General features: G+C 41.7%; 1 protein-coding gene across 2 annotated transcripts; it reads left to right on the top strand.

Moving 5' to 3' along the window:
* Positions 1-26,313, top strand: LOC127230164 (TSC22 domain family protein 1). 2 transcript variants are annotated; one of them, XM_051195354.1, is made up of 5 exons: positions 1-137; positions 332-3,407; positions 22,291-22,444; positions 23,539-23,702; positions 24,588-26,313. In XM_051195354.1, exons 2-3 carry the CDS (start codon positions 496-498, stop codon positions 22,349-22,351), a joined length of 2,973 nt encoding a protein of 990 aa, XP_051051311.1. In that variant the 5' UTR covers positions 1-137; positions 332-495; the 3' UTR covers positions 22,352-22,444; positions 23,539-23,702; positions 24,588-26,313. The 2 variants fall into 2 exon arrangements, with proteins under 2 accessions (XP_051051311.1, XP_051051312.1); XM_051195355.1 differs by lacking the exon at positions 22,291-22,444 and having other exon boundaries at positions 24,541-26,313.

Below are 26,313 nucleotides of genomic sequence, written 5' to 3'. Positions count from 1 at the left end.
CCGCGGCGCCGGGGGTGGCGAGGGCCGGGCGACCGCTCGCTCCGCGCTGCCTCGGTGCAGGGCGAGCGGCGGGGCTTTGCAGTGGCCGCCGCCGCGGGAGGAGGGGGCTGAGCTGGCTCCGGAGTTGGCCAAAGAAGGTGGGCATTTCTCGCTTCTCCTCGCCTCCCCGCCCCCTCCTGGGCTCCCCTCCCTCCCGCCCCGCACCCCACGTGAAGCGGAATATAAAGGGGGGTGTGTGACTGGAGGGGAAAGTGAATGGCGAAGGACTGAAGGGGTCCCCCTTCGGTTCCCCAGCCACCTGGTTCACCCGGTTCATCCTCCCTTCTCGAAGCTAGCCCTCGAAGGCAGGAGCAGCCGGTGCCTTCGGCAGAGGAGGAGGAGGAAGAATCGCGTCGGGCGGAGCTTCAGGTCCTGTTCTCTCCGGCTTCTCCATACAAAGATTACGGTGCAGAAGGAAATTGCACTCGCCTCCTCCGCCCCCCGGTACCCAGCACAATGCACCAGCCGCCGGACTCCGCTGCCGCGGCGGCCGCCGCTGCAGACATTAGTGCTAGGAAGATGGCGCACCCGGCAATGTTCCCTCGAAGGGGCAGTGGTGGTGGCAGCGCCTCTGCTCTCAATGCAGCAGGTACCGGCGTCAGTAGTGCTGCTCCATCTTCTGAGGATTTTCCTCCTCCTTCGCTGCTCCAGCCGCCGCCTCCTGCTGCATCTTCCACACAGGGACCACAGCCTCCGCCTCCACAAAGCCTGAACCTCCTCTCGCAGGCTCAGCTGCAGGCACAGCCTCTTGCGCCGGGCGGAACTCAGATGAAAAAGAAAAGTGGCTTCCAGATAACTAGCGTTACTCCTGCTCAGATCTCTGCCAGCATCAGCTCTAACAACAGCATTGCAGAGGACACCGAGAGCTACGATGATCTGGATGAGTCCCACACGGAAGACCTGTCTTCTTCCGAGATCCTTGATGTGTCACTTTCCAGGGCCACTGACTTGGGTGAGCCTGAACGCAGCTCCTCAGAAGAGACTCTGAATAACTTCCAGGAAGCTGAGACACCCGGGGCAGTCTCTCCTAACCAGCCCCATCTTCCTCAGTCTCATTTGCCTCACCTCCCACAACAGAACGTTGTGATCAATGGGAATGCTCATCCACACCACCTCCATCACCATCATCACCTTCAACATGGGCACCACCTTCACCATGGACACCACCATTCATCCCATGCTGCTGTGGCCAGTCCGCCCATCCCTGGAGGCCCACCCTCGAGCCCAGTGTCCAGAAAACTCTGTACAACTGGAAGTTCCGATGGTGGTTTGCCAGTTGCACCCACTTCTGCTGTATCATCGAGTGGCTTGCCTGCATCTGTGATGACTAACATCCGTGCTCCAAGTACTCCAGGCAGCATAGGTATAAATTCGGTTACTGGCGCGAATGCAACGAGTAATGTTAACATTGCTGCTGTGGGTAGTTTCAGTCCTAATGTGGCAAGCAGCGTGCATGGTAACGCTAATACAAGTGCAAGCAACATTCCTAATGCTGCTAGTGTAAGTGTTGGGCCCGGAGTTACCAGTGGTGTTAATGTGAATGTCTTGAGTGGCATGGGCAATGGTACGGTTTCTTCCTCTCCTGTTGCTAACAGTGTCCTTAATGCAGCTGCAGGTATCACTGTGGGAGTGGTTTCAAGTCAGCAGCCACAGCAGCAGCAGCAGCAACCAACAGTTAACACGTCCAGGTTCAGAGTTGTGAAGTTAGACTCTACTTCTGAGCCCTTTAAAAAAGGTAGATGGACTTGCACTGAGTTCTATGAGAAAGAAAGTGCCCTGCCGGCTACAGAAGGCGTGGCGATAAATAAAGTGGTGGAGAGTGTGAAACAGCCCCCCACGGAGGTGTCTTCGGAGAGGGAGAGCACTAGTGGGAGTTCAGTGAGCAGTAGCGTCAGCACACTGAGCCACTACACAGAGAGTGTGGGAAGTGGAGAGATGGGAGCCCCTGCTGTGGTGGTGCAGCAGCAGCCGCAGCCACCACCGCCACCACCAGCTCTTCAAGGTGTGACCCTCCAGCAGATAGATTTCAGTAGCCCTGGTCCACAGAGTATTGCAGCAGTTAGTATACCACAGAGTATTTCCCAGTCACAGATGTCACAAGTCCAAATACAGCCTCAAGAATTGAGCTTTCAGCAGAAGCCGGGTCTTCAACCTGTCCCTCTGCAGGCCACCATGGGCGCAGCCGCCAGCATCCAGCCTTCCCCCGTCAACGTGGTTGGTGTAACGTCAGCAGTAGGTCAACAGCCTTCCATTTCCAGTTTGGCTCAACCCCAGCTGCCGTATTCTCAGACAGCTCCTCCTGTGCAAACTCCTCTTCCAGGGGCACCACCCCAGCAGTTACAGTATGGGCAACAGCAGCCAGTGGTTTCTACACAGATAGCTCCAGGCCATGGCCAGTCGATGACTCAAAATCCTACTTCAGAGTATGTACAGCAGCAGCCAATTCTTCAAGCAGCAGCGATGCCCTCTGGACAGTCCAGTTCTGCAGGAGCAGGAACGTCAGTGATCCCCGTGGTCCAGCCGCAGGGGATCCAGCTGCCAGTGCAGCCCACAGCAGTACAAGCACAACCTGCAGCGGCGTCTGGGCAGCCCATTGGCCAGGCTCAAACAGCAGTGTCTGCTGTACCAACTGGCAGTCAAATTGCAAATATCGCTCAACAAGCAAACGTGCCCTCTGCAGTCCAGCAGCCATCTACCCAAGTTACACCTTCAGTTATCCAGCAAGGTGCTCCTCCATCTTCACAAGTAGTTCTACCTGCTCCAACTGGGATTATTCATCAGGGAGTTCAAACTAGTGCTTCAAGCCTTCCTCAACAATTGGTTATCGCACCCCAGAGTACCTTGTTAACTGTGCCTCCCCAGCCGCAGGGAGTAGAGACAGTGGTTCAAGGAGTTGTTTCCCAGCAGTTGCCCACAGGTAGTCCTTTGCCCTCTGCTAGTAGTATTTCTGTTACAAGTCAGGTTAGTTCAGCCGGTCCTTCTGGAATGCCTTCTGCCCCACCAAACTTAGTTCCACAACAGAATATAGCACAACCCCCGGCTACCCAAAATGGCAGTTTGGTTCAAAGTGTTAGTCAATCTCCCTTGCTAGCCACTAACATAAATTTGCCTTTGGCACAGCAGATACCACTAAGTTCTACTCAGTTCTCTACACAATCATTAGCTCAGGCAATTGGAAGCCAAATGGAAGACCCCAGGCGCCCAGCGGAGCCCTCCGTAGTCGGCTTACCTCAGACTATCAGTGGTGACAGTGGGGGAATGTCAGCGGTTTCAGATGGGAGTAGCAGCAGCCTAGCAGCCTCTGCTTCTCTCTTCCCGTTGAAGGTGCTACCGTTGACAACACCCCTGGTGGATGGCGAGGACGAGAGGTAAGATCGTGTGCTTCTGTGGACACTGAGCAGTCCAGGCAGTCACTTTAGTGGGCATGTGTGTGGGCACAGTTAAGTCTGAAGCATCCTAGCTTTTCGTTTGCATGTGAAAAGTGCATATTCATGGTAAGTTTTCCAGAGTAAGAGTGTTAATGACTTCGGAGTGGGTGGGAAGTAGAATAGGTTATAAAAATAATGTTCACGATAGTTCCAAAGTGCAAACATATATAACAGATAGGCTCTGGGCTGCCAGGTAGATTTTTCTCTTAAAATGCCTCTGAGAAGAAGGTAGATAATTTATGAAAAGCAGCTTATATTTTGTTACCCCACGAAATAGTTAAGCTATTCTTCTGAGCTACTAAAATCTTTGTAGATCATTTCTTGTCGGGGGTTGTGGTTCCCACGTTTGTTCCTGCCATACAGCCCTTTTCTGTTCTAGTAGGGCTTCATCTTAGGCTGTGGAAGATACTGTTACCTGCTTGTCCTCCCAGGGCACTGTGGGAAAGATGACCTAATCTGGTTGATATAGGTTGTCCTCACACTCTTAGTGACCAGCTTTTGTAAACTTAATTTAATGGTTACTTTACCCGAACAAAAGTCTTTTAAGGCATGTTTTTCAAGGTCAGAAATATCTAGATTTATCCTTGGTAGTGAGTGATGCTGTACAGTTTTTCTTTTGATAGTAGATGAAGGTGGTAGCCATTTTAAAGAGTGAAATCAGTCTTAAAGGGCTGATTTTAACAGGCTAATCTGCCCCACCTGTTTGTACTCTCACCCAAACACAGGTAAAAGTTATGTCAGTATTAAGCCAGCATTTTTCTTCCCACTTACAGTAATCACACTTAGTGAGTGAGGCTGCCTAGAAAAGCTGTGAACTCAGTGTTTCTACATTGCTTTAATATTAGTTTTTTTTTTTAAAGGAATATTCCTTTTTTTTGCAAGTTTGCAATGTTTACAGTGATAGAAGTGTAGTAGTTGTAAAAAGACTTCTTTTTCACTGTGGAATTTTGAAAAAGTAGTTAAAATAGTTAATTATTTTAGTATCTGTTGGAGATTTTTGACATTGAATTTTCACCATTCCAGTTGAAGCGTTTATATTCTATATGTGTATTTGTGGGTTTACTTTGGAAAAACTGAGAATGTTGCAAAATAATTTTATCGAAAGAAAAGAAGGCAAATGTTTCAGTGAAAATTTCATGATTTTATTCTAAGTCATTTAAAAAGATGTAAAGGTTATGATATTGAAACAGGTGAAAATACTTTCTCAGTTTATTTTTGGTAGTCATGTACTTAAATTTTGTTACTAAGCGTAGTTCTTATCCTTATACAAAACTATTTTACAAGATAGATTTCTAATTCAGCTTCTAATTTTATCTTTATCATTTTGTTCCTCACCTGTAATTTCAATTTAAGGAATTATTTACCCTAACTTCTGTTTCCTGATCAAAAGGGTATGAACCGAATGAAGTTCTGTCAAAATAGTATAATATAGATGCTAACTTAAGGGCAGTGTAAGACAGGTGACAGAGAGAAATGAAAACCACACACTGATTACAAACCTGTGAAGGTTTTCTTAATTACAGTTGAGGGCTCCTGGGAGGACTTTGTTTTCTTCTTCCTGGTAGGTAGGATGGCAGTCCTTTCAAAGACTAGCTGTCACACTAGTTTTTATGTGTAGCCTGAGTCCCAGTTTGAGATATTGCAGAACCACTTTCCATTTAGACAAGAGAGTAGCTGAGATAGAGGTAGGTTAGATGCCTGTGGTGGAGAGTTATGTTCTGGGAAAGCACAAGAATGAATACAGTAAATTTGTGTTCTTTGACATCACAGTTAAGTCATCAAAACTGGACACACCTTTCTCCTTCAAGTTCACTGAGGGCTAAGTCAGCCGATACGGCACATGCAAGACCAACCAGTGAGGTCTATTTCAATTGTGTTTTATGGCAGATTATATTATTATCTCAATGTAGTTTGGTTCAGGAAAACCATTGAGATTTGCCCTTGGGAGATAAATAGGGAAAAACCTATGAGAGAAAAGGATAAGCACCACTGTTTTACCCTTCCTCCATGCTAGTCTCTGTCGCTTTCGTCTTCCAGACTTTGTCACCATAGATCTGATCTCCTTTGGAAGAAAGGGTTGTGTCCTCATTTAATTTTATGACCCACGAAGTATGTTAGCAGAAATTTTTGGTGGCAGAAGATACCATAGTACAATAGGACTGTAGCTCTTTAGATGTAAATGCTTGCTTAGTATACATCAAAAGTGCTTTTAGTTGCCCACTTGTCACCTGTAAAACTTGGAGGCCATAAACATTACAAATAAGGATCAAGGTATTGAGATTATGTGACTTACAGTTTTAAAGATCATTTCATTATTAAGAAATCGATGTCTCAGCCTTTAATGTGAACTTGAACCTTTATAGGAATGGGACGATACAGTTATCTTACTCTAATGTTTTGTGCTTAGTAGCAAAGTATTACGTGAAATTCCATTCTCTTGTTTCTAGGCAAAGCTCAGATGTTCCCTCTGAAAGATTTTTCTTCCCCAGGGGGTGTTTCCTTAGCACATTTACTGTCCCTCTATTTGTACTGTGTATTTGGTGATAATTATGTTTACCAGTCTTTCCCACTAGGGGAGGAACTTAAGTTGTTTTTTGTTTTGTTTTTTTTTTTTTTTTAAACAAACTTATTGGACAGATCTTCTTGTTTTTCCTATCATGATACAATTCATTCTGTCATCTTAAGCACACTGTTAGAGATGCAGGTGCTAGAATTCATCTAACAAATTCAAATGAGCAGTGTGACTTTGCTAGCTTCCTTCTCCTTAAGGTGACATGGCATTAACCTTCTAATGAGTGTTTGTTCTGTGTTACACAGGAATGAGTGTGTTCTGTTTTCATGATTATTTTTGTGTGTTGCATGTGTGCATGTGAATATGGAAGTCAGGTCAGCTCCAGGTCTCTCCGCCTCAATTGTGTCCACCTCATTTTTCGTGACAGGGTCTCTCACTGAGCTGAAGCTCACTCTGTTGGCTGGACTGGCTAGCCAGTGAGCTTCAGGGCTACACCTGCTTCCACTTGCCCAGGCCTGAGAACGTAGAGCCTGTGCCTCTGCCCCAGGCTTTTATGTGGGTTCCGGGATCCATGCTCAGGTTCATGGGCTGTGTATCTGTAGCAAGCACCCCACAGAATGAGTCATCTCCCCAGCCTGGAAATGAGTGTCCTCCTACAAAAAAAGGGAACAATACTTGTTTTACTTATCTACTGACAATGGTAGGACGTATTGGTTAAAATAATGCAAGATACCAAATGCCCTTTAAAAGGTTTTTGTTTTGAGACAGGGTCTTGCTCTGTAGCCTTGACTGGCCTTGAACTCAACAGACTTCAGCCTGCTTCTGCCTTGTGAGTCCTGGGGCTAGAGGTGTGCACCATCACACCTAACCTAAAGTATTTATTTTTTACAGGATCAAAGAGTATACTTGGTGCCTTCTTCCTTCCCAGGCTTCCTTTCTTGAACCTCCTCTAATCTGTTGTAGGTGATTCCTCTTTGACACACCAGGCTTTCTACTGGACAGGCAACAACTCAGCCTGTCTTTTCTGTCCCCTCCTTTCATGTAACTTTGGGCTTTTTAATTTGCTTATGCCTCAACTTCCTCATTTGAAAACAGTGAAGGCAATAGCATTTCTCACAGAGTTGTTATATAAACTAAGTGAACTTAGAAAACTCCCAGAACTTAACTCACTGTGCACCTAAGTTTATTAATAAAACAATCCTCACTTTGTTTTTGCTTGTGTTTTTAAATTTCTTGGATGAACTGAATCTGCCCTGCTGGTCACTCTTTAATCATTGTAAAATAATATTCCTTTCTTCGTCCACCACAGTACCATACCCTTGCTCCCCTCTCAGTCCCCAGCTATTAATATATTGAAAGAGGTGGGTCCTGCTCTCAGAATTCCTTTATCTGCTCACTCTCTCTTCTCCAGGTTACCTCTGCTGGTCCCCACCTTGATGGAGTCCTTCCTCAGCTCTCTGGTGATTTCCAGGTTCTGCTTGTACTTCAGTGCAAGCAGACTAGAGAGCCACTTAGATCATTGGAGTTCCACTTAGTGGGGAACTTGGCTTGGGGTGAGGTGGCTGGAGTTTATTGTCCCCAGCACACCCTATATTATGGTTCCTCTTTTATCACTAATTTTCTGTATCACCTGCCTCTTAGCATCACCTCAGGATATTAATAAGATTAATTAATTTCTGAGGAAGCCTAGTATCACTCTGGCCTCTATTCTGGGCAGTCGCCTAGACTTGCTGCTCATCGGTTACTCTAGGACCCCCCTTCACTTCCCCTAGTGGTACATCTTCATTTTCCACAGCCAGTGTTGACTTCGTTCTTGATTTACTTGCTATGTTTAAATGGTGTCCGCTTACCTTTACACTCAGTTGATTCTTTGATAGGTTGTAAATTGGGTTCTCTTGCAACTCTACTGAGACACCACTTCCTAGCTTCCATATTGCCTTTGAGAATCCTGTAGATATTTGGGTTTCTTAAGCTGTATTGATTTGTATTTGCTTTCCTCCTCTCTCTGTCATTTTAAAAATCCATTAAAGCTTTTAAGACTTGCTTCTATTGTTTCAAATTTTACATGGATTTCATGTGTGTGTGGTTGGGAGAGAAATGGGGTGGAATCTGCTTTTATTCATGAGCTTTTGGTGTGTGTTGTTGCAGCTAGGAAAGTTTGTGATGGTGAGACTGAACTCAGGGCCTCATGTGGCCTTGGCAAACACTGTGCCAATGAGCTACATCCCAAACATTTTCCCCTCCTCCTCACACTTACTTGCATAATGGGCCTCCTTGACTGATCTGATTTCCTTGGTTTTCCTCTTTCTCCTTGTACTTTTTCTTACAATTTCCATGAGCTTTTTGTTGATCTTTGCTTCTTGTTAGCAGTGCATTGCCCCAGTTTAATAATAACAGTGCTTTCTCTTGGCTCTGCGAACACATTAGATTTGGGTGTTTTGTAAGACAGGGTTTCTCTTAACGTATTCCAGGCTGGCCTTGAACTTGCCATCCTCCAGCTCATGTGTCTTCATTTGTAGCTTTTTTTGAACAGTTTTCTTTCTGTGCATTTTTCCCTCCAGGTTTCATTTTCTTTTTTGCCTGGATTCTTTATCATTCATGTTATATTCCTTTACATAGTTGGCAGTTGTGTGGGAGAGTAAGCGATGGAAATACTGGTTACAGATTCTCATTAAAGCTTGTGAGCCATTGGCCTGACTGGGCTGGATGGCCGAGGTCTTGATGTCTTTGTATTGCCCTTTAGTTGATGAGCTCCTTGTAAGAAGGTTCTTCTGATTTGTGGCTAGATGTAAAGGCTTGTCAACAAGGGCGAGAGGGAGGGGAGAGGGAGGGGGAATGAGAAGTCTTGCAAGTCTTGGGATCCCCAAAACTGGTCTCCATTCATCCTGTTTTCATTCTCCTGTTGCCTTCTTCTGTGCTTCACTCCCTCAGTCTTGGGCTCTCCCAGCCCCTCCTCAGATGGCAGACTTGGGCTGGCTAGTCTCGGGTGAGGAGCCTGACTGGAGGGCTGGTGAAGCCTGTCTTCAGAGCCTCTGTCCTCACAGTGGCTGTGTGTGGTGCCGCCAGTTCCTGGGTCTTTGGGACTTTGTGAAGTTTAAATTGGGTTTGTTCTTGGCTTCTCTGCTGTTTGCCGAAGATTTGATTGTTTTTACTGTTTGCTAAGTCATTTGTCACTCAACCATCTGCTTTCTAGCTTCCAGATTTGTGTTACTATTGTCTTTTCATGGCCTGTATTTTATGGGCTTATGTCTTTATAACTTTCCTTTTACTTATTTGAGGTAGGGCCTTAACATTTTATTTTAATAGCAAAAGAGTGGATGTGATCTCTTATTTAGAAATTTAAATTTAAAATAGGAAACTGAAAAGATCTGGTCTATAGCTACAGTCACACCCTTCTGCTAGGTTTGATTGTCACTGTCAAGGCCTTGGTGTACTTGGTCTGATTGTCACTGTCAAGGCTGGATAGCATAGTAGAATATGTGCTTGCTTGGTTTTTGTTTTTGATTTTTGAGACACAGTTTCCTTATGTAGCAGAGGCTAACCTCTAACTTGTGGCAGTTCTCCTGCCTCAGCCTTCCAGATGCTGGGATTCCTGGTCAGGCCTACCACACATAGCTCCCACATATTTTGATGGCTCATTACAAGGAAGGTAGAGGAGAAGGAAAAAAGAAATAAAGCTTCTTGATGAATTTTGTAAAGTGATGGTTTATGATCTCACATACAGAAATACCTTTTCTTGCCAACATTTCTTCCTTTGACCTTTCCTTGACCAGAAAGCTGTCTTTGACCCCTTCTGCTGACTCTCTTAGCTTCCCCCTGAAGCACTCTAGCTATCTGAGACACCCTTCTGGTTGTTGTTGTGTTTTGTTTGGTTTCCCACTTTCCTCGTCATTCTGTGTTGTCTCTGAGATTCTTCTCTTGCGGTCTGTTAGTGTCAGCTCTGCCAGCCTTTCTAGTTCTGACCTGGCCTTCGTTTTGAGATCAGTTCCTGCTGTGTAGTACTGGCAGGCTTCAGGCTTGAGGAGAGACCATTGCCCTGCTTCAGCCTCCAGAATGCTTGGATCACAGGCATGAGCTGCTGTGTCTACTAACCCTGTCAGTCTCCCAGACCCCTCCAATTGTCCTCTGTAGTTGTCTTCATTTTGATGAATCACTTCTTCAGACACTAAGAACCACGTTCTTCCTATGTCCTTTTTTCCTCACAAAATTTTATGTTCTGCACGTAAGATTTCTCTTTATCTCCCATCCTTTCTCTGCTGGCACAATTCTAGTCCAAGGTTAAACAGCCTTCACTTAAAAAGTACTGCATGCAGTAGCTTTCTCCCGTGGTCTTCTGCACGCGGCCTGCCTTTCTCTGGTACTGTGTTGCTGTGAATGATGGTCCTAATGGGGCAATCAATTATGTAACTCTCTTGTTCAGATCCCCTTAAAGCCTCCCCACTTAGTGTAAGGTAATCCCTCCGTCTCCGCTCACTCCTGGCCTCCTATCAGGCTCCCATTCCCCTAGGAAAGGTTTCTTTTGGCTCCTGGTTTCAGAAGGTTTTGTCCTTGGTTGCTCAGCCCCATGTGCTTGGTGGTGGAAGCATGTGGCAAGGGCTCGCTGTTCTTGGCAGACGAGAAGCAGATACAAGGGGAAAGTAAACTCTCTCTTCTTTCAGTGCCGGGCACAGAGCCCAGAGCCTTCGGCATGCCCGGCAAGGGTTCCCACTGAGCCGGGCCGACAGACTTGCATTGTCCCCTACTTCCTGAAGTCCTAATGACACTTACCTCTCGGAAACTGTCTCACCTGTCGTCCATTCTTCCTTCTCTGGGCATTTGCATGCACTGTTCTTGAACATAAACATGCCCACGGTCATCTCCCTAACCATTCCTTAAACTTTAATTATCTTTTTTCTTTTTTCTTTTTTCTTGTTTTGAGACAAGGTCTTGCTGTGTAGCCTAGGCCAACTTTGAACCAGCTACGTAGCCCAAGCTGGCCTTGAATTTGTGGTTCTCCGCTTCAGCCTCTGGAGTCCTAGGATTACAGGTATGTACCACTACACCTGGCTTTTTGAGAGACCTCTGGCATACCAATTTAAATTTAGGTTGTTAAAACTGACTGAAAGCACCTTGTTGTTTTGTTTATAATGCTTGTTATAATTTGTTAGTTTCTGGGATTATGTGATGAATTTAACCTCTACAAATAGGGATGTTTCGAATTTACTAGTATCTGAAACCTATCACAGTGTTTACAGAAATGGTAAAAGTCTATTCAATGAAGAAAATCTATTACAGTGGCATAAGGACAAATGAAATGTATCCTTTAAGAGAATAGAATTTGTTTTTTATAGGTTATCATGTGACATCAGTTTCTCCCTTAATGGATATGATTGAGACTTGGTTTACTTTTTGCTGCTTGTGAGTTGGCTATTTATTTTCTAAACAAGCATTGGGTTTTATTTTGTATTCACTTAAGCTTATGCCATTAAGAATTCTCTAACTCCAATGAAATAACAATGTCTCCACTTATTTCCTAAATGGATGATGAGTATTTTTTTTTTCCTGCTTTTGAATGGAATAGCTATTTTCCATAAAATGGTTCTGAAATACCCAGGTATTATCTTGGACTCCTTTGATGCAGTCAGCTGTTCAGAACAGGCTTGTAGAGTGTCCCTCGATACCCTTGAGAGTTTTCTGTTAACCAGTTTAGTGACCATGTGTTTACAATTTCTGTGATCTGTTTCACTTGTGGTTATTATCAGCTTCCTGTTTACCCAAAATAGGAAAGCAGAAATAATGATAATATTAACAAACCACCACAGCTACCACCACCACCACCAGAAGGGAAAATGGCGTAGTATAGTAGTCACCAGAGGCTAGCTTCAAGTCTAGTGAAGGAATTTCCTATTATCTCTGTGAACCTGTCAGTGGTCAACCTGGTTGCCTGCCGTAGAACCATTTTGTGTTGACTGGGAGACTTACTGTACCTTTGTTTCATAAAGGATTCGAGTTAGGTCATATAGCAGGGCATGGCTTTGCTCATCCATGGAGCTACAGAGCATAGTAACTCAGAGCTTTATGTGCTTGAGGCAGATGAAGTGATGGCTTAAACTTTTTCCCAGGGCCCTCAGATTATTTTTGCAGAAATATCTGATGCCTGAGTAGAGTTTGATGAGTGACTTACAAATTGACATTGTTCATTGTTGATAAGACTTAATTCTCATAGCTCATTCTTTTTTGTCATTAAACTTCCTTAGTATGTAGATACATTCGCCTATTTAGGAGTGCTTTGACAGTGTACACATACAGTTAAATTGATATTTGCCTTTAAAATGATCACGGGATCACAGTATATCTTAGTACTGTTAGTAATAAGGTTATTTTCATATGAATTTTAATCTGAATTACACTATTGGGACTCAGTCCTGTCTTGTACTTGGTAGTTTTTCTGTTCAAGCTTCATGGAGATTTAACAGGCAGGTTCACTTATGTGGTCTAAAGTGAGACATGGTGTTTCTGCTATGTGATGGGTGCCGCTGGCTTGGCCAGACTCTGGTGTTAGAATAGTTGAGAGTCAGTACTGCTGGACCAAGTTGTTCTGAGCATTAAGGTGGTAACATAATTCTCAGAGCATGTTTCTTGTCAAGTACCATTATTATTCCCATTTTACAGTTGAGGAAACTGAGAACAGAGAGATGAAGCACTTTATTCAAGGTCACCTACCTGATAGGTGAGATTTGGGATTTAAATGTGGAATTCTGGTTTCAGAGGTTGGACTTTCACTTTCCTTTCTAAAGGCTGCAGCAAAATAACTGATAAACAGTTGAGGGTGTGTGGGTGGGTATGATTGGTGCTGCTCAGCTCACTTTCCTGGCTATTCTCCAAGATCCAAACTCTTTGAGTGGGCCTTCCCCTCTGTCTGTTCTAGAAACTCCTTTCTGCCTTAAGATTTCATTCCATGGTCATTCTAAACTTCAAGTGGAACCGTCACACTTCTGCAACATGTGATCCATCCTCCGCTATCACAGTAGAATTATTGACTAATAAAAATATTTTGATAAAGTAGGGGCTACTCAGGTTTTTCTCTTCTGTGATTTGCTATGTTGAAAAGACTGGCTAGTGAAAAATCTTTCAGATGCTGTCTCACGCTTTAATCTTAAAGACATGAAGACTCCAGTTACCTTTGTTATGAGGAAGTTTTCTGTTTAATGTTAGTTTCATTTTCTTCATTGTGCTGTCTGGATAATTTTTTTTTGATAGTTATAGTTTCTTTTTGTTGAATATAGTCCTATTTTAAAATTTACTGTAAAAAGATGGTATATGATGAAGGTTGCTTAGTAAATACAGTTTTTAAAATATGCTGCTAAGTGAATATTTTGCCTTGAATGTTGTTGCATGTTTCTTCACGTAGTGTCCTTTGGGCACAAAGATAGGGAAATATGTGAGGTGACACACTCCTTGGTATTGTTGTGGTAGTTCCACAGCCCAGGTGTGCTGAGCCACCGGTGACCCAAAGCTTTTCTCTAACACTTTTAATAGGTTTTCCCATGACACGCCACTCTGGCTGATGGTCACGCTGCTGTTTTTACTGTTACCTTCCTTCATACACTCATCAGTTACTCTCTGAAGTAGGGTGTGAACCTTTGTACAAACTGGGATATTTGTAACCAGGCTGGCTTTAAAGTCAGAGATATGTCTGCCTCTGCTGCCCAAGTGCGAGCATCAAAGGTGGGTGCCACCATGTCCAGTGAGAGTTTTATGCCACGGACAAGCTTAGTGATAAGCTTGTGGTATTTTCCTTAAGCTTGGCATTAGTTACATTAAAATATTTTAAACACAGGAACCTCGTTCTAATTAATTGAGTCATAACAGCATGTTATGTCTCAGGTCTTTAAATTTTGAGTTGTTGCAGCTTATATTCATATCAAGTGTTTGTTACTGGAATCTACAGAAGTGCTAATTTCTGCAAGTGATTAATACACAGTTGAAAAGTAGAATTTATCATTTTGCTCCTTTATGTTGAAAGGTGAATTTTATTTTTGTTGTTGGAGAGGTTGTATTTGGCATCTGTTACTTAAAAGTTTTGCATAAGTTACATTTGTTCATTTTCATGAATGAACATTGGAAAGTGACAGCTGGAGGTTTTGGGGTGGTTTGGTGAAGCCCTGATAGTGTCTTACCTTTGTCCCCAGTCCCCACTGCCACTAGTGGGAGGGCCACAGCAGCTACTCGGTTCACCTCTGCACGAGGACTGCGTTCAGACCGGCTGTCTCCACCAGCAGTTGCACCAGAATGTTTTAATGATTTAATTTTGTGGGAGCTATGGCCTATATCGGACTTTTTTTCTTAGTTGCACATGGAGTCTAAGCCCATGAGGCTTCACAGTGGCTTATTATAAATAGATCCAATATGTAAAAACAAAAGCTTTTAGGAGGTAGAGTCTGGCCTAACAGAGCCAAGTTGTGTTGTATTTGAGCTTTTGAATATGGAACTTGAACACCGTTAGTATTTAAATACCAGTCTGAGTTAGAGGTTCAGCATGTGACTAGGACATGAACAAACAACCATTGTAGAGGGTGGACGAGGAAGAAGCAGGTGTGATGATTGGTAATTGTGGAACAGCTTGGTGCAGTTCACTATCCGGGGGGACTTTCTTTCATCACCTCCATTTGGAGATCCACCCATGGGAAGTAAAAATGATGCCAGCTGGTTTAAGCAATTGTCCGTTCAGAAAGCTCTTTACAATACTCTCCATGGAAGTGTATTTGTTTGAGAAATACCGAATGCTTGATACGTGTCTAGCGTTGAGCAGAAATGCTAAGGATATGGGGAGGAGGGTAAGCTCATTAAGATCTTCATAGGCTTAGAGCATCATGGTCTTGGTGGCTTCCAGGTTGAGTGTATGTTCAGTTATTCCAGTTATAGTGTGCATGACAGCTTTTGTGTTCAAGTTAGTTGATGGAACAAAGCTGTTAGTGCTGTCAGCATATAATGAGGTAGAAGTTCCTGAGTAGCATCAGTTTTGACATTAGGCCCAGTGTCTGACCTTGCTGCTTCTACCTCTTAATTGCATGACTTTTGTAAATTAACCTTTCTTGCTTGTTTGCTTGCTTGCTTGCTTGCTTGCTTCCTTCCTTCCTTCCTTCCTTTCTTTCTTTCTTTTTTTTTTTTTTAATTATTTTTGTAAACTAAGCTTTCTAAGTCCCGTTTCGTTACCTGTTCTGTGGGGACTAGACCATTCACTAGTGCTGTTTGGGATGAGTAAGGGAGATAAATGCGTAATGCACCCAACTCGGTCCTTTGTAGCTGTGTACATGGTGGGTGCCCACATTGTGCCAAGTAAGGTTCCTTTGCAGAGTAGCATTGTAAGTTAAAAAAGACAGCCTACCTACTGGACTAAGACACCCCACAGCCTGTTGAGAAGATGATTTTTGGTCTTTGTGACATTTGGTATAGTCTGCACACCAGGATTTATTTGAAAGAACTTTTAATTTCCATGGTATATATTAAATGCCTCCTTTCTATTAAAAAATAAAGGTTAAAAAAAAAACCTCATTCTATTCAATGAGGCAATGAGTTGATATTTTTTTTTTTTTTTTTGAGTTCCATTCTGAGAGGACTATCCTATATCTGAATATTTGATAAGAGCTTGGGAAAAGTTTATAAATGCCAAACTTGTTACAAAACATACCTTCCATTTTTTTTCCTAATGGGAGTGAAGAGGACACAGAGAAACACAGTGTCGTGTAGCAGTTGAATACTCCAAAGTAGAATCCTTTTCCAGATGAAGCGATCTGAAACTTTGTGAAGATAGTTTTAGCTGGGCACAGTGCCCTGAAGCCCATCTGTTCCGTCCTCAGCCCCATATGGAATGGTCGACCATCTCATAGAATGAATGGGACTAATCAGTTTGGTTTAATAAGATAATGAGTCACTATCAGGCATTTGAAGGTTCACAGATTCATTGGACTGCATTTTGAAATTCTATATAAACTTTCAAAGTGAGTGTTTTTGTAATACTATTGAGAGAAGGAAAGTTCTAGAGCTCAGGGGTTTTGTTGAATGCTTTTTATATCTCTTTGAGCCCATTTCTGTCTACATTTATTGTCCCACCATAATAGTTGGCTTGTTCTAACCTGCTTTTTATAGGTATACAGTTATATTAGAAATAAAAGTGTGATTGCTGCTGCATGAGAGCGTACCAAAGGCATATTTGCCAGGTGCTTGGAAACATGCTTTGGAAAAGCACTGCGTGGACACACCCTCGGCTCATTCACCTGTCCCTGCCTTTGTAAACAGTTCACAGTTATTAGGAATGGAATCTGTATGTGCTAGTTTGTTCTTGAGGAAAACCCAAATTAGGTTACAAGGAGCAAGCTAATGTAAACATTTCCATTTTCACATAGATACAAGGCATTATTTTATTAACTTCATGTCCTGGCTCATTATGCTATAGGATGGTGGTGTGAACTAAACAAAGAGGCTATTAAATCTATCATTTCTTATGTGTTCATTTGAGAAGTGCAGTACAAGGGAGTGGTACAAGAAAGGTTGTCACATTCTTACTTTGACTATTTTTGTTGCTTGTTTTAAAACAGGCTTTTGGTCTATAGCCTGGCCATACTAGTTTATATAGCTCAGACTATAGCTGGTACTTGCTGTGTAGTCCAGGCTGGCCTCCCGCAGTGTTTCACCTGATGCAGCCTACAGACTTGAGCCTCCATGTATGGTTTAAGAATGCCAAATTTGGAAGTCCTTTGTGACCTTAGAGAGTTTAAAGTGATGTGAAGATGTTTGTGAAGATAATGCTAATATGAAGGGAAGCTTTGACTCCTCTGAGCTACCATAAAACTGAGTCAGTTTAAAGTATTAGCTGAACTCAAAATTTGAGGACAGAATGGATTTCTTTTTCTTATTAGAAATACCACCACTTCCTAATAATATGAAGTCAGTGACTTCCAAGAATGTGCAAATCATGCCAAATAACTTCATTTTTGAAAACACTTATTTTTAAAATTATGTGAATGTGTGTATTTGAGTGCAAGTACCTACCCAAGTTCACAAGAGTTTCAGTTCCCTGGGGCTGGAATTAAAGGGCATTGCAAACTCCTGATGGAGGTGCTGTGAGGCCCTCTGCAAGAAAACTACGTGCACTTCATAAGCACAGTCATTGCTCCAGCCCTACCCTCCTCCCTCCCTCCCTCCCCTTCTCCCTCTTCTTCTTCTCCCCCTCCTCCTTTTTACAGTTTGTTTATTTTATGTTTATGGGTTTGCCTGCATGCATGTCTGTGCGCAGTATGTGCGCCTGGTGCTAGGGGATGCTAGAAGAGTATTGGATCTTTTGGGACTAGAGTTACAGATGATTTTGAACCACCATGTATGTGGGTGCTGGGACCTCAACCCGGTAGGTCCTTTCTGAAGAGCAGGCAGTGCTGTTAACTGCTGAGCTGTCTTTCCAGCACCACACTTTTTTTCTTAGTGGAAGTCTAGATCTTTAGCTTGATAAATATAAAGAAAATGAGTTCTTGTATCACTGGCAGTTTGAAGGATTAGAATTTTTCTGGTAGTGGGCACAGTAAGAACTAAAGTTGGTTTTTCTGTCTTTGATTTTGCTTTGTCTTTCAGACAAGGTGTCATGTAGCTAAGACTGATGTTGCCTAACTTCACAAGGCTGGGGTTAATGTAAACACCTCAACCCCCCTCCTTTCCTATCCCCCCCTCTATTTTTTTTTTTTTTTTTTGTTTGTTTGTTTTTCAAGATGTTTTTTCTTTGTAACAGTCCTGGATGTTCTGGAACTCTCACTTTGTAGACTAGGCTGGTCTTGAACTCACAGAGAGATACACCTGCCTCACTATGTAGCCCTAGCTGGCTTTGAACTCACAGAGGTTGGCCTTCCTCTGCCTCCCGAGTGCTGGTATTAAAGATGTACTCCACCACCACGTCTGGCCTAAATCTTGTTTCTGGAGTTGTTAGTTTGATGGCAATAATGTCCTTTTTGCCATATTATGTTTGACAGTATTTTCCTTTTCAGACATTAATTGTTACCATCCAGATTTTATTTGCAAAGTGTTTGCAAAGTAGAAACTACTATGAAAGCTTTGAACACTTAGGCACTAGGATCTTCATCACAGTGTTACAGTAAATCAGTTGCACATGTTTAGTTTGTGGCAGTGTTGTATAGGAGCCCATCTTGAGTGGTAGGCAAACGAAGGCCTCCTTAGTTTCTTTCAGTTTGATAATGTGGACTTTTACTACGGTTCAGTGAGAATGACTCAGGACCTTTTTTTTTTTTTTTAGCCTTTTTTTGAAACAGGTGGGATGAGAAGTACACAGCCTTTTCATAATCTCCCATCCAGCTTTCCTTGCAGTTTCTGTCTTACACAGCCTTATGCAAATCTAGAAATTAGGAAATCAGAGCCAGTCTACAAGCTGGCCTTGAACTTTGACGTAATGTTTCTCTGATCTTTGTACCATGTTGTACTTGGTAGCCATGTCTCCAAGATGTGCTTCAGGCCGTGTTGGGACGCATGGACCGCGATGCACCCACTCACCTAGGTCTCACTTCCTCCCGCTGTCTTCTGGGGTCAGATGGGACAGGTTTTGGCAGCAGCACAGAAGTGCTGGTGTGTGGTTCCCAGTGCCACGGTCGGGAGCTGCCTGCTTGCTCTCCAGCTTCTCTACTGGAGTTGTCTTGATCATTCATCAAGGAGGGTTCTTTCTTTGTATTGTGGAAGCGATGACCTGAGACAGCATTAAGTATTTTGTTTCTTGTACTTCTGTGTTTTGGTTTTAGTTCCTTTGGCATCCTTGCTGTCAGGGCATTTTAATTTTAATCTTCATCTGTTGTTATTGATAACTAATAGGGTTTTTTGTTTGTTTTGTTTTTGTTTTTGCCATAAATGGATAAATATACTCATAAAGAGTTGATGTAAATTCTGCTGTCCTTTCATTTTTCTGAGTGTATAATTCAGGGTCCTAGGATAAAAAACATATTAGAAAAGGTGCTTTACCTCAAAGCCAATAATTTGTACTAAAAACAAGCAGACATAGGAGCTGTTGAAGAGGAAAAAGGTAGGCTAATGATAAAAATTGCAGTTGACTAACTTCAGACCTAAAATGGCTTTCCATTAACTTGGGTGAGTCAAATAGTCAGTTTTTATTGTTTTTGTTTGTTTGTTTGTTTGTTTTTGTTTTGTTTTTGATGCTGGTGGGGAAGTGAGTGCATTGAGACAGTGCTTCTTTGTGTAATAGCATTGGCTGGCCTGGAATACTCTATGTAGTCCATGCTGGCCTTGAACTCACAGAGATCCTCCTGCCCGTTCCTACCTAACACTGGGACCAGAGGCGTGCCCTGCCACCACCTAGAAACAATTCTTTTTCATTTATAAGAGTCTGACAAATGTAAGGATTTTGTGTTTTGTTTTTCCTTTGACATTGGTGGATAAAACTTAACATTTTATTATTGCTTTTTGCCTTTGATTCTGTAGCAAGTTAACTGCTTTAAATATCTTCTCTTATGGAAGTTCTTTCACCCATTTTACTTCATCCTATGCCTTAGTGGGTGTGAGAACACATTTGGTTAGTTATTTCTTGTTTTCCTTTTAACGAAACTTGATATTTATATCTAGTGGTGTGACTTTAGTCCTGGTAACACTTTGAATGGTAACTTTCAAAAGGGTGAGAAAATACATTTATAATGGGATTTTGTTAGACATTGAGGGAGTTTTGTTTGGTAGATGATTCCTTTTGAATAGGCGGTCTGACTATTTAACCACGACTGGCTTGGGGCTTGGTAGGTAGCCCAGTGTGGCCGTACTTCTGTTCTCAACTCTGATACTTTGGATAAAGTTGTTTCCTTTAGAATTCTAAAAGTTGAATTATGTATTGTCTACCTGTATGTTAGGAAGCCCAGTGCTTGCTTTCTTACTGTTTCTTGGCCATTGTGCTTCATTTGGAAAACATTTACTGAATTACCTATGCAGAATGCCTCTTCTAGGGGCCCGAGAGACGAAGATAATGATTTTGTTAAAATACACACGTATGTTCTGACGGCCAACCAGGAGACTGTCCAATGAACACAGGAATCTGTGGGAAGTTCATTTTCTAAATGAAGTTCTTTTGAACCAGCAAGAATCAGTGATAGAAAGTGGGTAAGGCAGGTTACCGCCTCATTTATAATGTCTTATTTTATAATTTGCACATTTGTAAGCAGGTTTAAGTTTAGGTCACTAGTGTGGCACAAATCTTTAAGGTAGCATCCCTCTCCTGGACTGGTGAGGACAGTGTGTGGTCCTAGCAGTAGGGAGGCAGAGGTAGGAAGATCAAAGCCAAGTGCTTAAAACTGATAATTATCTATGTATCCTCATTATTTAACAATTTAGTGCTGAGGGCAAATTTCACAAATATTCTCATTTGACAGATATTTCAATGGGATGTATAAATGCATATGATGCTCAGTATGTATAAAATAGTACTTAGCACTTCTTTTTGATTTGTATATGACTGGGTTTTGTCTTTAGAAATGTAGGCAGTTACTGAGAACACTGGTGACTTTTAACCTGTTGGTGGTGACATCACATCACAGCACTGCAGGTTTTGTTACCATTTATTCTCTAGTGATTTCATTTTATTCTTACAGAATACTTAGTTTTTTTCCCTTTGAAACATCACACAGAGCAGTGGTTCTCAATCTGTGGGTTGCTACCCCCTTGGGGTCGAACAACCCTTTCACTGGGGTCGCATATCAGATATCCTGCACATCAGATGTTTACATTATGGTTCACAATAGTAGCAAAATTACAGTTATGAAGTAGCAATGAAAATAATATGGTTGGGGGTCAGCACAACACGGGGAATGTATTAAAGAATCACAGCAGTAGAGAGCTGGAGAACCACTTTCCTAGAGGAACTCTGTTGGGGAAAGCAGGACGAGGCAGTGCTCTGGTCAGCTGTATCGTTGATGCTCTTCACTTAGAACCTCATTTTGAAATTGTTCATGTTTCTGTTTGAAATCAAGTCCAAACTTTTAACTTGGAGCACAGAGAATACCAGGGCCCTTGATGATTTCAAAATAATTTTTATTTAGCAAAGTCTGTGTGTTTACTCATTGCTGAGTAAGAATGTGCTGAAGTTCTGATGCTGCAGACAGAATAAAATATTCTGAATGAAATCTGACTTTGAGAAGTTTATAGATTTCCTGATTTCTTGAGCCAAGTTACACTGACCTTGCTTTGTGACCTAACGGAAAGGTTTTAGGGTTTTCTTTTCTGTGGTGGTGGTTGTTTTGAAGCTAAAGTGGTGAAGGTGCTTTTAACATGTATTCTGGAAGGTGCAGATTCCATCAAAGGTTTGGAGGTGGTTAGCTCACTATTCCTGTTGAAGATGTGAACTTAACCAAATGTTAAGCTGAACAAGTTGATTCTAAACTTAAAAAGATTGTCGTGTGTGTGTGTTCAAAATGGCCCTGCACCTTTCCCAGTTTTCACCCAGCTGTGTGTTAGGATTGGTTGTTATTGGACAATTGGTGGGAAGTTGGGAAATTTGGAAAAAATCTCAACCTTTGTTTATGATTGCCAAATAGATTTTTTAAAAAAAAACTACCTTGGTGATTGCAATTAAATTTTTCTTGGATTTCATTAGTGTATAATTCTGAAATAATCTTCAGTGATTTATATTGAAATACCATCACAAAGGAAGGGTTAGCCAATAACATGAGTTAGGAAGAATTAGAGGGTTATTGCCCCATGGTTTTGCAGCTTTTCTGTAGCACTTACTGCAGAGGTAGAGGCAGCTCTGATATGCTGTCCTAGTGGTGGTTACCCATAGAAACGGAGCTCCTTAGTTCTAAGAACCTAACCTAGAGCGCTCCTCTGAGATGGTCCACATACCTTAGTTCTAACTTGTACCCTTCTCCTATCATCTTTAATTACTGTTTCAGGTCTACTGCCCTGATACAGTAACAGTGGACAGCACCTTTTAGAACATACTGGTCTAAAAACCAGTCTTGTGGGAACTGTAAGTGAGGGCCAAGTGTTGCCCCTCGGCCCCCCGCAGCAGCCTGTGATTGCTTGTTCCATGTGTCTTTCCTCAGTGGCAATTCCATGTTCTCTGTTACTTTCAAGTTTTTTCATTTCTTTTGACATTTGGAAATTTTAGGTTGTATGGTTAAGTTCATCACAGGTTTTCTTTTCTTGGGCCAGATTGTTTTTATTTCCCATTTGTACAGAGTTGGATATATTCCTAAGTAGAGGGTTCAGCTTTCTCTTCATCTTCAGGTTTTTTAAAATTCATTCTAAATGTTGTTAGATAATGGAGTAACCATTCCTTTTCAGCTTTGTTATGTTTCCAAACTGGCTGCCAGAGCCAGAAGGAAGCGAAGGCAGTAGACACTAACTGTGTTGGTTACTACCTCCTTAATGCTGAGACTGTAACCCCTGTTGGTTTGGTAGAGAGCAGGAGAGAGCCCAGCCCTCGTTCCACTAACAGGTAAGGAACTCTTGTGATAACCAGTCGGTGTGAGAGGGAAATAACTTGGTAGAATTTTTCCCCCTCATTACCCAAGATATAATATGTCCCAGAAGTAGGACACTATGGCTGATTAATCAAAGAGCAGAGATACACGGCACTTTCATAGTTAGCGGGAAGTCTTCAGATTTAACTGGAACTTAGCACTCTGTACCACAAAGATAATTCATCATTTTCCCTGAGGCAATACTGTTAATCCCTGTGACTTTACATATACACCTGCCTCTCTGGTTCTCCTTTCAGCTTTCCCTTGCTCAGAGGCTGTGTGCTTTGAACCTCTGTCCTACATATAGTAAAGCTGTTTTCCAGGATCTTTAGTATCATCTATTGTTTGGTATACTTTGATGCTTTAATTTCTACATTGTGGCCACTAATGATTATTCCTGGCCCCTCTTGGCTCCAAACAAAATGATCATGCATTTAAAAAATTAAAATATCTTTTACCTATAAACATTATCCAGCCCTCCAATTTCAAACGTGAATGGTCAAAGAAGAAATCTTTTTCATTGACAGAACTTTGGTAAAACTCAAATTTTAACCTTTTTTTGGCCTTAGTATTGGCCTATAGTATGGATCATTTCTCTCCAAATTACTGGAATTAAATTGAGCTTTGTAGATATTCCTAAAGTGTAGTATTGTTATTATGGTTATTCTGTTTCTGCTTTCCAATCCATCTTCTTCTCTTTGATGGAAGAATTAACTGGCTCTTTCGATGTATCTGATGTTGAATGCCTTCTCCCTGTCCCTTTAAGACAACTATGATCTTGTTTCCCATCATAATATGTGATTTTTTTTTTTTTTTTTTTGCTTCGATCTTCAAGTTCAGTGGTTTGTCACAGAGTGTGTTATGGCTTAGATCAGTACAGGTCCCTTCTTAATAGCTACTAAGGAATTAATCATTTGTGGTAACAGACTTCTAAAACTCAAAGTAAGATGGTACTCAGGAAAGTTTGTCCCAAGATAGCTCCTTTTTGTCCTGAGGATAAGCTATTACAACTCAAATGACCGGAGTATGTAATTTTTTAATAAGAATTTTTTCTTAAATCTATATTCAGCTCTATTTCAGTGCTTCTCTCCTACCAGAGGTGCAAGGAGTGATCCTAGAGCCACAGATACAAGACCACGGAGAGCTATTGACGTCAGGGGTCCACTTTCTCCACTGAACCCTTGGAGACAGAATACCCAGCTTCTGGAGAGAGTGGGAGAGGATAATAAACAAGTGGGTGCTTTCCATTATTTACTTGGGTTTATTTATAGAGTGGAGTGTCCTTCTGTTGCCCATTTTATCCAGTTGGTAATCTCCTTGGCTTCTTACAAGAACCAGGTGGGACTGCGATCTCTGTTTTTTTTTTTTTTTTTTTTTTTTTTTTTTTTTTTCTGAGAGTACTATCTAGTGCCCATTCAAAAGACATAGTAAAATGTATTGAATTTTCTCTCCAGATAATTAAAGCAGTGACTGATCTGGGGCACACACGATTTGGTCCATGCCTGTGTATTTCACAGACATTTAAGAAAGGCAGTGATTTCCTACTTTGGCCTTCATTGTAACAGTGGACTAGATAGAGTTCTTTTTAGAGTCCAGAAACTGAAGTTCTGTGCTTCATCCTGGGGTGATCTGGACATCTGAGATCTCTTAATGTATGTAGTTGAATGTCCAGGTGTCACCCTGCCCTGTTAGTGAGGACGTTTTGGTCTTTTCCTACTGCAAATGTTAGGCCTTCACACTCAAGTCTCTTAGGAGATGGAATGATAGTACTGTTGTGGCTTTACTGTCAAATGTAGGCTTCATCCTTTAATAAAATAAATTTGAATGAGTGTTAATTTCAGGATTTAATGTCCCTGACAGTTATATTTAATGTACTCAAAAGTAGTTTTCTAGTCCCTAGTAATGACTAGATTTTTCCTAGGGCATTAAGATGGTTGTTTCTTAGTTTGTTTGATGCCAAGGGTAGGGTGTGAGTCCAGGCAATTCTCACCATCTACAGTGGGTAGAATGTGAAGTTGGTGCTTTGGCAAGTTTTCATTGTTTCCTTGGTGGCTTCCTTCTGTGACTCCAGGTATCTTGATAATGGGAGACCGGTTTATTTGTTCTCTAACTGCCCAGATTTCTTTCAACTGGTAAAACATCATACCTCTTCAGCAAAAGGAATCCTTCTAGCAGAGCCCTCATGGACGATATCTGTCACACATGCCAGCACCTGCAGTTTGGAAGGCAGTGGTGAATGGATCCATGCAATATGTCTAGAAGACAGAAGGATGAGCCAGCCACCTGATCTTGTTTCTTACAAACGTTTTAAGATTTACTCTGGTTTATTTTTGGTCTGAAATGGAAAGGCTCAAATAATGAAGTAAATTTTTCATATTGGAGTTTTATACGGCCTTGAAAATTTCGTATTCTGAAGATTGAAATAGAAGAAGCTTGAGAGTCTTGTCTTTCAAAGCAGCTCTCTCTGTATCTGTTCACTTAAAAGATTTGTGGGACTGAAAACCATTTTAATCAAGTAGGCAACCCCCCCACTTTAAAAAGTAGCATAAAAAATATAGAAAGCTTGATGAATCCCCTCTAGCCCCTCTTCTTTTGTTACCCAGTGCTAAAGGGGATTAGCAAGTAAAGGTGGACCCGACTCTTCAAGAGTCCATTAATGTTAGGATGTACTCTTAGCTGTCTCTTGCTGGTCCTGAGCCTCATTCTTATGGTAATTTGTCAAATCAGCAAAGTTGTAGAACTATCTCGGAGACCAGCAGAGTCCGGTCTGTGATCCTAAGTAGTAAATGCCTGTAGTAAATGCCTGTTAGGGTTTCCTCTGCACCAGGCATACTATTCTTGAATGACTCAGAGCAGTTGGTATGGAACAGTGGTAATCCAGAGTCACTGAACCTGCAGGGATGAATGAAATCTAGTTATCCAGATCACTGCTTGAAGGAGCTATCAGAACCTTTGCTTCTTTGGTTATCTAGTAACTCTCTAGAAACCAGTCACAGCTTTTCAGGAAAGCTAGCAGTAAGTCACCTGATGCTGCCAGTTCCTCTTAATTTATAATAAGCATTAAGGAGAGAAATTGTAGAATTAATAATATAAGAACAACTCTCAAAGTTGGCTCTCAAAGTGTAAAAGCTACATTTGCTAAAATATAATCTGCTTTTAGTCACTCTTGGCTGTAAGAACTATTTTTTCTTACAAATTATAAGTCGTTTTTCTAAAGTACAATGCTTAAAAATAAATGTGAAAGATAATTTTGAGCAGAAAATTTCCCCACAGAACTCTGAATTCCCATGAATGGTTACAGTTTTGTATTCCCTACTTAATAAGATACTGCATAAATACATATACAAGCAAAAACCAAATCCCCTAACATTTTAGTAAGAACTTGGGGAACTGAAAATTAGATTTGCCTAGAAATTTAACTTCATTCTTTAAACCACTGTAGAAACCATTTTATGGCTTGAGGCCACTAGCCTTCTGTCTCTGCACTGAAGACAGCAAGTGATTTAAACTCGGAATCTCAAGCTTTAATTAATTTCAGCTCTGTTCTTAAAGTATGCAAAAGACATGCCAGTGCATTTCCATTATCTCATGCACTGCAAGCTATTTCAAGTGAAACTTTTTGTATATTACTGTGTACTGATTTGTTTAAGCTTTTAATTTTGATGCATTTTCCTTTCAGAGTTTTAAAGAATAATTTCGTGTCACAATATGCAATCCTATATCATTTCCGTGTTTATTTTATGAACATTAATATAAGTTATTTTTCTAGAATGCTTAATTGTGTAATATTTGTATTATGTGATCATTTGAAAACTAATAAATATTTTCTCCATGGAAAAATGCA

The sequence above is a fragment of the Phodopus roborovskii genome, unplaced genomic scaffold (assembly GCF_943737965.1).
Source record: "Phodopus roborovskii unplaced genomic scaffold, PHOROB, whole genome shotgun sequence".
NCBI lineage: Eukaryota > Metazoa > Chordata > Mammalia > Rodentia > Cricetidae > Phodopus > Phodopus roborovskii.
This window is presented reverse-complemented; position numbering and strand designations above follow the sequence as displayed.